Raw genomic sequence first — 15,004 nt, forward strand, 5'->3', positions numbered from 1 at the left:
AGATTGTGGTTTCTTTGGCAATGTGATTCCCTAAAAAACTGGTCACTTAACTTTTCATCCTTTTTATGTGCAATTAACTAGAGCCAAACTAGACTTGTTCGTAAGTGTGCACACTCTCCTGCATGCACCAGCTCTGTGGTTGGCTCAGCCCCACACCCCAAATGCCTTATGCCATTTGAGATGATAGGTTGGGGGCCAAGGTGTCACCCTTGGCCTTTGGGTTTGACAACCATTGTCTAGAAAAATACTTTCTGGGAAGCTTTTGAGAAAGATGTGAAGTCAAGATATCTCTTGACAAAGCATCTTCTTTAGAGTCAAAGTTATCTCTTTGCAGTTTGCCTGAAATCATCTTTCTCTTTTAGGATCTTACTGAAGACAACACACAGTAGCAAATGGACTAATTTTCTAAAATTTTCTAACCAGTTTCATGAGTGTAACTGGTTCAATCAACATGTTCACATCCAAGGTATTGTGGATGGCAGTTTAATCAAATGTTTTGTTATAGCAGAGCAAGGGCCACTAGATTTCTGCTTGCAAGTAACAAGCAGGAAAAGAATAATAGAAGTAAGACCTAGATCAGGGTGCAGACAGTGCATCACAAGTGTCTGGATGGCAGCATCTGTGACAGAAACATAGGATATGCAGGACAAAAGGACACATAAACAGCTCTCTGTGGTGATGGCAGCCAGCAAGCTCAGACTGCATAGGAGAAAAATTTTAATTGTGTCAAACATGTCCAGATCATTCCATAGAGATGACTCTAAACAAGAAGGGAGGCTCGATGAAGTTGGCCCAGGCAAAATTAATTTTGTGGTTGGAGAAGAAATTTCCTCAGATGTTACATCCCAGAGGTCAGAGCATATTTTCATTCTCCAGCCACCTAGGCATGTGAGCAACTACAGTGAGGGGAAAATGACCATGACAAATTTTGGTCCTTCAACAGTAGTCTCAGAGTGGACCTTTCTCTCCATTGCAGAACTGGAAACAGATCCCGTGGTGGGAGAGTCTGAGTTCAGAAAATTTCTGAGCCTAAAGACACAATGGCATGGAAATTAGCCAAGTTCCTTGGACGTGAGAACTTTCACTCCTTCAGACTCAAAGCCAACAATGTCTTTAATACTGGGTATATTTTGAGAAATGGAAGGAGCTTGCCAATAGCCCTACACCCTTAGTAGCACCTTTGTCATACTTGGGCAGGACATCTGGTGCCTCATAAATGGCTCCTTCCCATGTGTCCCATTGCCAGGCGTTCTTTCTAGACTGTACTTCTAGATTCCGATTGTCCTTCTTACCTGTTCTATTTTGTGGATACTTAAATTCAGGGAGATAGAGAGGGCCCAGGAAAAGAGTCTGGGAGAGTACAACCGTTGAGAAAGAGTAATTAGTTTTCCAGAAGCCAAATGGAAAGTGCATCAAGGAAGAAGGTGGGAGCAACAGTTTCAAATTCTGCTAATAGGACAAGATGGGAATTGGGCATTGATTGTTGGAGTTATCAATATGGAGGTCATTTCAAGAGCAATTTCAATAGCATAGTGGAGACAAAATCAAGACCGGAGTGGGTTTAAGAGAATGGGAGGAGAGGAATTGGAGATAGCAAGACCAGATAACCCTTTTGCTACAAATGACATGAAGGTGTGGAGTGGCCTCTGGTAGGGGACATAGGGACTAGAGAAGATTTTTAAGGTGGAAGGAATTGTAACATATTTTTAGGCTTATGCTAATGACCCCCAAAGGGTGAAAGGTTGGTCGTGAGATAAAGGTGAGAATTTGAAGGCTTAGTCCTTGAGTTGGTGGTTAGAGATGGGATTTAGTGCACATCTAGAGAGAATGACTTAGATAGGAGCACAAGTAGCTTGTCTTGGTGGCAGGGGGAGCAGAGCACTTGGTACACGGATGTTCCTGCGGGATCTGGGGAAGTTCTCTTCGGATTCTCAGTATTTTTGGGGAAGAGGAACCGGATGAGCAGCGAGGAGGAAGGAGGAAGTGTTGGAGGTTTGTGGGGAGAGGAGAGGGCGTGTTGGTCACTTGGGAGAGTGGGAGGGTGATGACATGCATCGTGACTTGTGCAGTCAGGCAGGCAGCTGTGCTCTTTGTTTGACTAGGGGACCTATGAGGAAAGGACGGCGTGTGCTTCATGCTGGAAGATGAATTCAGTTTGGGCCGTGCTGAGTGATTTTGTCCTTTCCCCTTCGTCAATTTCTGGAGAGAGTTCTGGTTGTCATGACCAGGGGAGGGGCACCTGGCGTTTGGTTGACAGAAGCCAGGGGTGCCGCTCAACAGCCTACAACGTGCAGGAAAGTCTCCCACGATAAAGAGTGATCCGGCCCCAAAGGCCAACAGCACCGAGGTTGAGAAACCCTGCCCTAGAGGAAGAGGCTCAGTTTTCAGCTGGACATATGAGGATGAGGCTCAATAGAAGAACCTGTGAATATAAATGGGGGTCTTGTTCGCAAAAAAGATTGATTTAAGTCATGGTGTAGATGTCATCACCCAGGTAAACTGTGTCTGAGAGGAGAAGAGAATGCAGGGCTGTACACTTAGCAGCAGCAATGTTTAAAGAAAGGCACAAGAGGATAGGAATGTGGACCTAGAAGATCACAGTGGTAAAGGGAAAACCAGGAGAATGGGACGTTATCAAAGAAAAGGTAGAAAGTCTGCCGTGAAAAACGAGGGAGAGAGATGAAGCAACACAAAAGACGCGAAGCATCTGCTCGCTTTGCAGAGAGCAGTTGCAGGGGAGTGGTGGGACTCTGAGTACAACTGAAAAAGGTGAAGGAATAAATGGTAAAGGAGGGTCTACAATATACAGAGTAAAGGGTTCCAGGCAATGTTCTTCACAGCTAGACTTCATGGTTTGCCTAGAAGTCAAATTCCATTTTCCCGATTGGGCCTAAGGCAGACTGTGCGAGGCAGGTGATCCAGATAATCAAGCCCTTGATCAAGAGGGCGGTGGAAGTGTGGACCCTGCGAGACGAGCGCTTCTACTGGTTATGGGAGGAATGGTGTCAATTTTCTTTTTCTATTCTTCCCAAAATCTGTAGTGGTGGATTTAATTAGTCTGTTTAGATAACGCTCCTTCCCTTTATTTGCCCCAAATTCCCACCCCCCCAAACAAGCTTTTCTCACTGTGTGCCACCCATGGGTCTGCAGAGGTGGCATCTTGGATAGAGGGCACCACTCCACTTTTTCTGAAGATGGTGAATGTAAGAATCATGTATCTGGCTCTTGTACAGCCCCTAATCCAGGTGGGTCTGCTTGTGCCTTTGAAAGGGATCCCAGGTTACACACTCATTAGGTGACTATCAACAACTTGTAGTTGCACATCAGACACTCTAGGAGGCATTGCAGCCACAGAGTGCTGGGTATTTTACTGGTGTCTGCTGAACCCACGATTCTATCCTGAAGATCCCAAAGAGTCTCAGGCCATAAACCCCCTTGGTGTGGCCTCAGGAGAATATCAGTAAAAGGACTGGACTGGCCTAAAGTCCCATAAATTACATCCTTAACGGGAGCACTGCTTGTTAAGGATGTGCTCAGCTCTCTAGAGCTGGAGTCAGCTACAGGTTTTGAAATTTAAACTTTTCATGCCATAGCCTTTTGCCCGAGGAAATACTATCTTATATTTCCTGGAAAACTGTAAAGGGGTAGAAGAGCATGATTTCACAGCGTAACCCTTTTAATAGTTCAGAAAATTCGTTTTAAAACATAGGAGGAGCAGCTGTAGCCCAGTGGTTGATTGCCTGCCTCCTACGTCCGAGGTCCTGGGTTCAATTCCCACTACCTCCGAAAAAAGCAAAACAGAACAACAACAAAAAAACCAAACAATGGGGCTAATGGCAAGTCTGAGAATTTCAAACAAGCAGCTGACCTCGGTCACTGAACAACTCACACCGTAAATCAACATGGTACAAGACAGGGTTCCTTCCTTGGCTTGCGTTCTAGGTCCTTGGGGGAAAAGGAGGATCCAGGATGAAAGACATGCCAAAGCCCACGCATCCCGAAGCCGCCCGGCTGCAGTAGACCCACTTCAGAGGTATCTGTTTTGGTTTCTACTTGTCAAAGGGAGACACAGTAGTCTAAACTGCAGCAAAGGGAATGAACGGAGCAGAAAGCTCGAGGCCAGGGCTTTCCTTTAGTTCTAACTAGCAGGAAGCAGGTCGAGTCTTGCCTGAAGGAGACGCCTTCCTGGGGAGACCGTTCTTCACATGCTGTGCTGTGTCGACGTGATGCCTGCTTCAGGAAGCACAGGCGGACCAAAGCCTGAGAGTGTCACCAAGAGAACTTCGTGTCTCCGGCTCTCCTCCCCGAGGTGACTCAGCACAAGGCGGGACAAAAGGTGTCAACATTTTGGCACACACTCGTCATGCCTTGTCTGATTCCTCTTTGATGTTTCTCTGAAATCAGATGGGACATCCAGTGCAACTAGAGAGGGGCAATGTAACCACAGAGTTCTGTTAGGAGGAAGTCGGTGGAGAAAGAGCTTCTGCCGACATAAGGGGGCAGATTCCAACGGAATGGAAACCCTGAAAAGGGCCTGGTGCACATTTTATTCTTTCTGAATATGAGAAATCCATGAACAAAAATCCACCATAAAATGATTACCCCTTAGTCACACTGAGACTTCAGCGTGTCAGTGTCATACGTCTCCCTGTCCCAATAAACACAAACTCTTGATGTTTGTTTTAGGATGGCTTAGGGAACAATAGACACATAAATCTTGAGCCTTCCAATTCATGAAAACGGTGTATTCCTCTTTTTATTTACATTTTCTGTAATTTCCCTCAATAATATTTTGCAGTTTTCAGTATTGAAGTCTTTCATAGGTTTTATGATTTTATTTTATTTTATTTATTTCTCTCCCCTCCCCCCCTCACCCCAGTTGTCTGTTCTCTGTGTCTATTTGCTGCATGTTCTTTGTCCGCTTCTGTTGTTGTTAGCGGCACGGGAATCTGTGTTTCTTTTTGTTGTGTCATCTTGTTGTGTCAGCTCTCTGTGTGTGTGCTGCACTGTTCCTGGGCAGGCTGCACTTTCTTTCCTGCTGAGCGGCTCTCCTTAAGGGGCACACTCCTTGCGGGTGGGGCTCCCCTACACTGGGGATACCACTGCATGGCGCGGCACTCCTTGCTCGCATCAGCACTGTGCATGGGCCAGCTCCACACGGGTCAAGAAGGCCCGGGGTTTGAACCGCGGACCTCCCATGTGGTAGACGGACGCCCTAAGCACTGGGCCAAGTCCGCTTCCCTTTCATAGGTTTTGATAGTTTTGTTCCTAAAGTATTTGGTTTCTTTTAATTTATTAGGCATTGTAATAATATTTTAAAATTTCATTTTCCAATTATTTATTGAGAGTATCCAGGGACCTGCTAAATTCACATAACTATTAACTGATTATTTGTATATTTTATTCTGGATTTTCCATATACAATCAGATTATCTGTAAATGATGACAATTTTACCTCTTCTTTTCCAGTCTTTACATCTTTGATTTCTTTTTCTTGCCTGTTGCACTTTCTTTCTAGCATTTCCAATACAATGCCTTAACTCTCTGGGGCTCTCTTCCCCCAGGCTGCCTCTGGAATCAGCATTGGGAGGCTGTCCCTTCCGGACTGTACACATTTCAACCCTGAGGTTGCTTTAGGAGTAAAGGGTCAGATTGTGCTTTCTTTGGCAATGTGTCTTGTTAATCCTGTTAATAAACACAGGGGAAAGTGTTTTTTTTTTTTTTTGAGGTACCAGAGTCAGGTATTGAATCCAGACCTGGTATGTGGGAAGCTGGCACTCAACCACTGAGCCACATCTGCCCCCCTGAGTTGACTTTTTGTTTGTTTGCTTGTTGTTTTTCTTTTGTTTTGTTTTTTCAGAGGCACCTGGAACCCAACCTGGGACCTCCCATATGGGAAGCAGGTGCTCAACTGCTTGAGTCACATCTGCTCCCCAAATAATTTTTTTTTTTTACTTTTTTTTGTCTTTATGGTATCTTTGGATTTTATATTTTTGGTGTTTTTTTGTTTGTTTGTTTAGATTTTTTATTGTCAAGATGAATAGATCACATAAAATGTTACATTAAAAAACATAAGAGGTTCCCATATACCCCACTCCCACCCCACTCCCTGCTCCTCCCACATCAACATTCCCTTTCATCATTGTGGCACATTCATTGCATTTGGTGAATGCACCCTGGAGCACTGCCACACCGCATGGACCATAGTTTACATTGTAGTTCACACTCTCCCCAGTCCATCCAGTGGGTTATGGCAGGATATACAATTTCCTGGCATGTGTCCCAGCAATATCATTCAGTACAACTCCAAATTCCCAGAATGCTCCATATCACACCTCTACCTCCCTCTCCCTGCCCTCAGCAACTCCCGTGGCCACCGTCTCCACATCAATGATACAATTTCTCCCATTGTTAGAGTCACAACAGTTCTATAGTAGAATACCAGCAAGTCCGGTCCAGTCCATATGATATTCCTCCATCCTGTGGACCCTGGGATGGCAATGTCCACTCCACCTCTAATTTGAGAAGGGGCTTAGAATCCCACATGGCTGATGGATGTGATTCTCCTGCTTGCAGTTGTAGACACTCTTGGTTCTCTGGTGTGGTGGTTAACCATTCTCACCTCCCCATCAACTGATCTGGTGTAAGTCCAATGAACTGGAGAATAGGTGTTACAACTCTGCTGAGGCTCAGGACCCAGCTGGTACATGGACAGTCCAGAGATTCAAGTCTCCTGAACATACACAAACCTCAATGCCAATCACAGGTTCAGTAAAAGTGACAGAAGAGGCAGGTATAAAGAGGTCACATCTGAGTCCAACTCCATCACAATAAGGAGCACAAATTCCAAAGTAGGGCCCACTGGCAAGGCAATGAGCTCCAGAGCCATCTGCCATGACCATAGAAACAGGGTGTCTGTGTAGCCCTCAGGAACACCAGTACCTGGGGTGGTATCTACTTTGGCTATCTCTGGGATCCTCTCCGAAGAATTTTTGATTAAGTGTGATATTGGCTGTAGTTTTCTGTTTTTGTTTTTGTAGATACCCTGTATTTGATTAAGAAAGTTCCTTTTAATTCATAATTTGCTGAGTTGGTTTTTTTTTTAAACTCAAGTGGCATTGAATTTTTCAAATGCTTTTCCTGCATTGTATGATTTTTTATGCTGTTAATCTGATAACTTACTTTGATATTTTAACTGCGTAGTTGAGATACAATCCACATATCATACAATTCTACTTTCATAAGTCCCAAGAGTTCATGTTTCATTGATCAGGCAGACAGCTCCACTGTGTCTGCGTGGGAGGTCTCCTTTCCCACGCTCCCCCCTGTCTCATCCCCGAGAGCCCTCTGGAGGACCACGCTGAGAGACCCCCGCTTCCCCCGCTGTCTGAAGCTCCCAACAAAAAAGTAAATTATGGGGTTGATGCTGCTGTTCATGCAAGACAGAATGTCAACGAGATAGTAGGGAATGTTCAAGCTTTGGTGTCCACTCCACCAGGCTAAAACTAGCCAGTACATTCCAAAGGGAAGGCCACAGAGAAGGAACATGAGGACAGTGAGCAGGATAACGATGTACATCTTTGTGAGGTGATGTCGCTGTGACATACACTGCACCCTGACGATCAGAGTCAAGCTGGACACACACATCACAGAGACCAAAAGGAGAATCAACACAGCACTGACGTTGGTGAAATTGTAGCATGCCTGCTCACTGTAGCCTCTGAAGAGAAACCCACAGCTGTCTCCTGTCAGAGTGCACACCAACAGGGACTTGAGCCAAAGCAGGGTGCACACCACAGTGGACAGGTGCTTGGGTCGGGAGTAGCGGTACCAGCACGGGTAGAGCACGGACAGGCAGCGCTCAGCACTGATGGCGGCCAGGAGGCTCATGCCCATGGTGTACGAGGAAAAGGCTAATGGCGCGACCAGTTTTGCTGTGGGAAAGGTGGAGTAGAAGTGCCATTTGACCTTAAAGTGAAGGGTTGCCAAGGAGATGTCAAAAGAATTTGTCGAAATGTCAACCATGACAAAGAAGAGCTGGCAGAACAGGAAGGTGAAATCTGCTCCCGCCAAGTTGAGGATGTAAACAGAGAAAGCATTCCTTTTGATTCGGAAACGGAGGAGCCAGAGAATGGTCCCGTTCCAGAGCAAACCAAGGAGAGTGATGACAGCGGTGATGGGGAATGTGATCATGGCCAGCGTCCTGCTGCTGGTGGAGTTCCTGGGGCTGAGTGCGGACCCTGTGGTCATTCCTTCTAAGTCAGTGTTGTTGGCTAGTGGCCAGAGAGATGGAGTAGGAGAGGAGGCCATGTTGGCTGGACTCCAGTTCAGGAAGCCACAGCTGGATTTTGTTGTCTGGGATTCACCTGTGAACCGAAAGACATAGAGATGCATCAGGATGTACTTGGGGGCAACGATGAGTTTCATTGTTGCCTTCTCACTCCAAGGTTCCTAAATATCGAAGGACTCTGGGTAGAGACACATTTTATGGGACTATGCATTTGTAGAACTAATGAATGCCATAAGCAGTTGACTTACTTATTTACCTTTTCATGTGTGGTTTTCCTGATATTTTCCACTTGCCATGACCTCAATCTTCTCCAATTGCCACTTCCTTCCTGGGTACCTTCTCCAAGCTGGGCACGTCACTGCCTTCTCTTATTCACCCTAACTCCAGCCCTCTGCCTTTCATTCTCTCTCCCAATTCCTCTTTTCCTCACACTATTCTCTCTCTCTGACCTGAGTTTAGACCCACAGTGGGCAGTCTATAAGCTCCATCTCCTCTCAGTCATTTTCTGACCCTTTGCACATTACTATAAAAATGTTTCCCCCAAATTATGTTAGATCCTATTGAGAGAAAGGAGTATGATTAAGACACACTGATGTTGATGTAGAACTATTTATTACAGTTCTTCCTACATTAAATGTTTCTATTTTAACCTTTTATCTTTAACATTTCTTCCATCATCGAAAGTCCTGCTACAATGTGTAGCCCTCCCTTCCATGTGTGGCTCATTTTCCATTTCCTCTATGAAGCAATTCTTCCCTTCCCATCTCAGCAATTCTGCCCTTATTTGAGAGCTTGGTTTTGAATGTGAGCAGCAGACCTTCAGGCAACTGCTCCTAAGAGAATGTCTCTGCTCTGGTTTTTAAACATAAGGGGAAGAATCTGGCAGAAGCTACAATCTGAGCAGAGGTTCCTTTTCATGGTCTGTTTTGACTGTCCTGGAGTCAGTGACCTTTGGAACCTGTACCTGGGACACATGACTCAGCTTATTCTCCTACCCACTGGAAAGCACGTTCTGGGAGCATTGTCAGTCCTATGCGTTGTAGTAAACTTAGTCCTTGACCAGTGCCCAGCATGTACTGAATACTACTGATTTTTTTCTACTGAATGAATCTTTTTTGTTTTTGATTAGAGAAGTTGTGGGTTTATAGAACAACAATGCACAAAATACAGGATTCCCATATACTACTCTATTATTAACACCTTGCATTGGTGTGGTAGGTTTGTCACAGTGAATGAAAGCACTTTTTATCATTGTACTGTTAACTATAATTTGTGGTTCCATTTAGGGTTCTCTGTGCATTCCATGTATTTTTAAAAATTTAATTCTAGTACCACATATACAACCTAAAATTTCCTCTTTTAAATATATAATTCAGTTGAGTGAATGAATCTTGAACTAATTCTCCTTTGGTGCCTGTGTGTGGTCACTGTCATCCGGATAAATCACTGTCCCAGCTCCAAGAATATTGGAGGCCATGCCACTTCTCCCTGGGCAACCCGCTTGGCCCGAGAGTTCCTCTGGGAGGAGCCAGCGGCCCCTGCATGGAAGCCCTGCCCCACCCTCTGGATTTCCCCAGGGACTGGTCTTTCCTGATGTGGCCATCAATCCAATCAGCTTCACTCAGGCAGACCACCTAAGGGCAAGGAACCCTCCAGAGACTGTGCACACACATCTTCAGACCACCAGGTCTCAACATTCCAGGCTGGTGCCTCTTTATCTCCAGTGGTGCTAACACATTCTGGAACATATCAAACTCAACACAACCATAAGTGGACTTGTGGTCTGTCCCCATCCATTTCTCTGCCTGGATGCCCTCTCTAAGTCAGGTACCAGCACCTTCTCAGTCTGAAATCCCAGAGTCATCTCCATGCCTTTTCTCTCATGCCCTATGTTCAAATACTCAGCAAATTTTTTTGAATACACAGTGGTGAAAAGGGCATCTTTTTACAGTATGACCTGGGAAAAGTTCTCATTTCTAAAGTGATTGTGTGGGGAAGTGGACTTGGCCCAGTGGATAGGGTGTCCACCTACCACATGGGAGGTCTGTGGTTCAAACCCCGGGCCTCGTTGACCCATGTGCAGCTGGCCTATGTACAGTATTGATGCACACAAGGAGTGCCCTGCCACGCAGGGGAGTCCCCCGCATAGGGGAGCCCCATGTGCAAGGAGTGCGCCCAGTTAGGAGAGCCGCCCAGAGTGAAAGAAAGTGCATCCTGCCCAGGAATGGCGCCGCACACATGGAGAGATGACACAACAAAAAGAAACACAGACTCCCAGTGTGGCTGATAAGGATAGAAGCAGTCACAGAAGAACACACACCGAATGGACACAGAGAGCAAACAACAGGGGGGGTTGGGTGGGGGGAAGGGGAGATAAATAAATAAATAAATAAATAAATAAATAAATCTTAAAAAAAAATAAAGTGATTGTGTGGACCTAACAGGGTGCATTATGAAATAATGTTTTAAGATTTCCCGTGATCCTTCTCACAGTGAGGGATGGACAGATGCTCGAGGTTATCATTTACCACCTCTCAGTCCTAGTTTAGGTTCTCCTTTTCTCCTCCCTTATTGTTTGACATTCTCTTATCTTCTCTGGCTCCCAGAATGCCTTCCGCTATCCTTTTCACCCTCCTTGGCAGCACAGCTTCCTCTTGGAGACTTCAACCTTCTCAGATCCCATAGGTTTGGCATATTATGAAGTCTTCACCATTTGACCTTAAGGTACCCTTCTGCTCCTCTTGGGAGAGGCTGATGGTCTAGTTCGTCCTACAGCTTGTCTCTACCCAAACATCCCTTGGATATCTACACCACCATGCTTTGCTTTTGCTTTCCCCCTTTTTATGCATTTTCCCCTTTATTCTCATATGGGTATGAACCCATTCCCTCTCTCAAACAGCATCTCTTCAGCAAAGCCAGCCCTACTCTCCCTCTTCCACCAGATGCAATGCCTCCATCCATTTCCTATATACATTAGAGCTTACCATGCTGTGATAGCATTATTTCCAGATGCTCCTTTCTCCTCTGTGACTATGTTAGCCCTGTAGGGCAAGGGTTTTGATTTGAATTTCAGTCTTTAGCACAATGCCTTGCACACTTTCATTGATCTTTATGACTTCCTAATGACTTTGAAGCAGGAATGATTTTCTAGGATCTACTTAATAACCAGTGCTCCAATTCCTTTCTCCAGTTAATGGAAGAACTCTATGCCAGGTTTAGGTCCATTTACCACTATCACTTGTCCCCTTTTATTGGATATCTCATATTTTGATATCTCATATTTTGTCTTCTCTGAATGTTATAGCTCATTTGATGCTTTCCTGGACCCCACACTGCTTGAAGGCTGAGGCTTCTCCTGGGTTCCACACAGAGGATGTCTGAAAACAGTGCTCTAGAGGGAGCCCCTCATCGTTCTATGCCTCAGCTTTCCTGTTTAAATCCAGCCTCCCTCTCCCCCCAGTCATGACAAGCAGCACTTATTGCAACCTCCATCATCACCCTGCACAGATTTCACCACCTTCATTTACCTCGACACGCCTGTGACTCTAAGTCAGCCAGGAAGCGACTGGTGGCCCCAGGGCCCGTGGTCTGAAATGCTGCCTCGAGTGTCTACATGTCCACGTGAAAGCCAGAGCTGCTCTTGGCCAGAGGAACTGCAGGGCAGGGGTGGGGTAAGATCCAGCCCTGGGGTGAGAGGCATGCTAGGGACGGTGAACAGAGAGTTTTGTCTCAAGAAGTTCCATTGACAAGGGGTCACAGAAAAATTAGAAATATTCATGACAGGATGGGTTTGAGCATATTCCCATATCAATGAAAATGAGTCCATAGACAAGGAAAGTGCAAAGTATTAGTAAATGGCAAACAAATGGAAGGAACCTCACTCCCTCAGGGGTTTCCTACAGCCTGAGTGTAGCTGCCGCGAACACCTGTGACATCTCGTGAAGACCACTCTGCAAATGCCTCCCTTACCTTCCTCTGATCCCCTTCCTGAAAAGCAGGGGCTGTTTGCTTGAGAGGTTGGAACAGTCCCTGAAGGAAACAGCTCTGCCTTCTGTCCGGGAAGTCGCAGATGGAGGTCACGGGTGGCAGGTGGGACATGGGCCGGTGCTATCAGTTGATAGTGTCACGTGCTTTCCTGGGCAGGGCCCCAGCCCGTCAGACCCCCAGGCCTGGTGAGGAGTCCCTCAGGGCCTTATCTCTTGTGGCCCCTGCCTGGCCGCTCCTGTCTTGCCCCGTGACTGTAGGCAGATCTCTGTGGTTGGGTGGTTTTTCAGCAGTAGCAAATGTGCCCTCGTTCCTCTGTGGGACTCAGGAGATAGGCTGAGGCTCTTCTGGTGAGTCACTCCACGAGCTTCAGTGGGGTGAATGGGACTTTCCTCCTCCAGCGAGTTCCCTCCACATGTTTTCCAGGCGCCTTCTGAATAGCACCCCTCAGGGGTACAGAGCACCCAGCAGAGGCCCTGCCTCCAGTGACCGCTTTTTGCATGCGTGCTCACGTGTGTCTGTGTACATATCATGTGTTCCTCTATGTGCTTGTGTGTGCGTGTATGTGCTCTGTGTGTGTGGTATGTCTCTGTATAGCTGTATGTCTGTTGTGTGCACCTGTGCATATTTGTATTTGTGCACACACGCACATGTGTCTGTCTCCATGTCTGTATGCACATGTGTGCATGTGCATGTTTGTTGTATATCTGTGTGTGAGGTGTATCTGTGTATCTGCATGTGAGAGTTTGTGTGTGTACATGTATGTATGTGTCTCCCAGTGTCTGTACACAGTACATGTGTGCCCCTGTTTGTGTGTGTGTGCACACATGTATGAAACTGTTCTAGGAACAGATTTCACCATGCTTCCACTTCACAGTTCCCCAATTTCATACTGTGAATAACCTCCAAGGTTAATTCTGGCTACAGCTCCTCGTGAAAATGATGGCATGTTTTCCTGAATTTCTGCCTTAAAATATAATCATTTGCCTAATTGCCTTTGTCTCCCAATAGTGTGAAAATGTGCCTGAAGAGAGAGTCTGTGTTTGTGGAATAAAGTTGGAAATCAATAGGAGGTGGAAAAAGGAAAAATTCACAAATATTATTATATGGAGATTAAACAACATACTTTTATTTCATTTATTTATTTTTGACCAAAGTAGATGTATTATTAATCTAGTATGGAAGAACTTGTAATATTGATACAAAGATAGTGGTCACCAGAGGTTCTGAGGGGAGGTGGAGGGAAGAATAGGTAGAACATGGAGCATTTTAGGGACATCTGAATCAACATACTTTTAAATAATCAGTGGGTCAAAGAAGAAATTTTGAGAGAAATTAATAAATATCTTGAGGAAAATGACAATGAGAACACAACATATCAGCTCCTATGGGATGCAACAAAGGCAGTGCTGACAGGGAAATTTATAGCCCTCAATGCTTAAATTAAAAAAGAAAGAGCTAAAATCAATAACCTTACAGAGCTGGAGGAACTAGAAAAAGAACCGCAAACTAATCCTAAAGCAAGTAGAAGGAATGAAATAACAAAGATCAGTGCAGAAATAAATGAAATTGAGAACAACAACAACAACAACAAAAAAGAATTAACAAAACCAAAAGTTGGTTCTTTGAGAAGATTAACAAAATCAACAAACCCTCATCTAGACTGAGAAGGAAAAAAAAGAGAGAAGATGCATATAAATGAAATAAAAGATTAAAATGAGGACATTATTACTGACCACACAGAAATAAAAGAGATCATAAGATACTATGAACAACTGTAAGCAAAAAAACTAGACAATGTAGATGAAATGGAAAAATCCCTAGGAACGTATGAACAACCTACACTGGCCCTAGAAAAAATAGAAGACCTCAACAAACAAACCACAAGTGAAGAGATTGAAACAGTCATCAAACAACTCCCCAAAATGAAAAGCCCAGGACTAGATGGTTTCACAGGAAAGTTCTATCAAGCATTCAAAGAAGATTTAATACCAATATTACTCAACCTCTCCCAAAAAATTGAAGAAGGAATGCTACTAAACTCCTTCTATGAAGCCAATAGCACCCTAATACAAAAAACAGATAAAGATATTACAAAAAAAGAAAATTACAGACCCATTTCCTTAATGAATATGAATGCAAAATCCTCAGCAAAATACTTGCTAATAGAATCCAACAACACATTGAAAGAATTGTTCATCATGATCAACTGGATTTTATACCAGGCATGCAAGGGTAGTTCAACATGAGAAAATCAATCAGCATAATACACCACATTAATAAATCAAAGAAGAAAAATCACGTGATCCAACTGATTGATGTAGAAAAGGCATTTGACAAAATACAGCATCCATTCTTGATAAAAATGCTACAAAAGATAAGAATTGAAGGAAACTTTCTCAACATGATAAAGGCCATTTATGAAAAACCCACAGCTACATTGTACTCAATGGTGAAAGACTGAAAGCTTTCCTGTTGATACCAGGAACAAGACAAGGATGTCGTTCAGTATAGTGCTAGAGGTTCTAGTTAGAGCAATCTGGTAAGAAAAAGAAATAAAAGTCATCCAAATCAGAAAGGAAGAAGTAAAACTTTGCCTGTACACAGATGATATGATCCTATACCAAGAAAGTCCTGAAAAATCTACAACAAAGCTGCCAGAGCTAATAAATGATCTCAGTAGATTGTCAGGATACAAGATAAATACACAAAAATCCATGGAGTTTCTCT

The 15,004-nt window shown here is 44.5% G+C and overlaps 1 protein-coding gene across 1 annotated transcript; it reads right to left on the reverse strand.

Moving 5' to 3' along the window:
* Positions 1-7,269: 7,269 nt before the first annotated feature.
* Positions 7,270-8,427, reverse strand: MGRG1 (mas-related G-protein coupled receptor member X1). Its single transcript, XM_004450919.2, has one exon. The coding sequence runs from the start codon at positions 8,425-8,427 to the stop codon at positions 7,270-7,272; it is 1,158 nt and encodes a 385-aa protein (XP_004450976.2).
* Between the last annotated feature and the right edge of the window lie 6,577 nt (positions 8,428-15,004).

Source organism: Dasypus novemcinctus, chromosome 10 (genome assembly GCF_030445035.2).
Source record: "Dasypus novemcinctus isolate mDasNov1 chromosome 10, mDasNov1.1.hap2, whole genome shotgun sequence".
Classification (NCBI taxonomy): domain Eukaryota; kingdom Metazoa; phylum Chordata; class Mammalia; order Cingulata; family Dasypodidae; genus Dasypus; species Dasypus novemcinctus.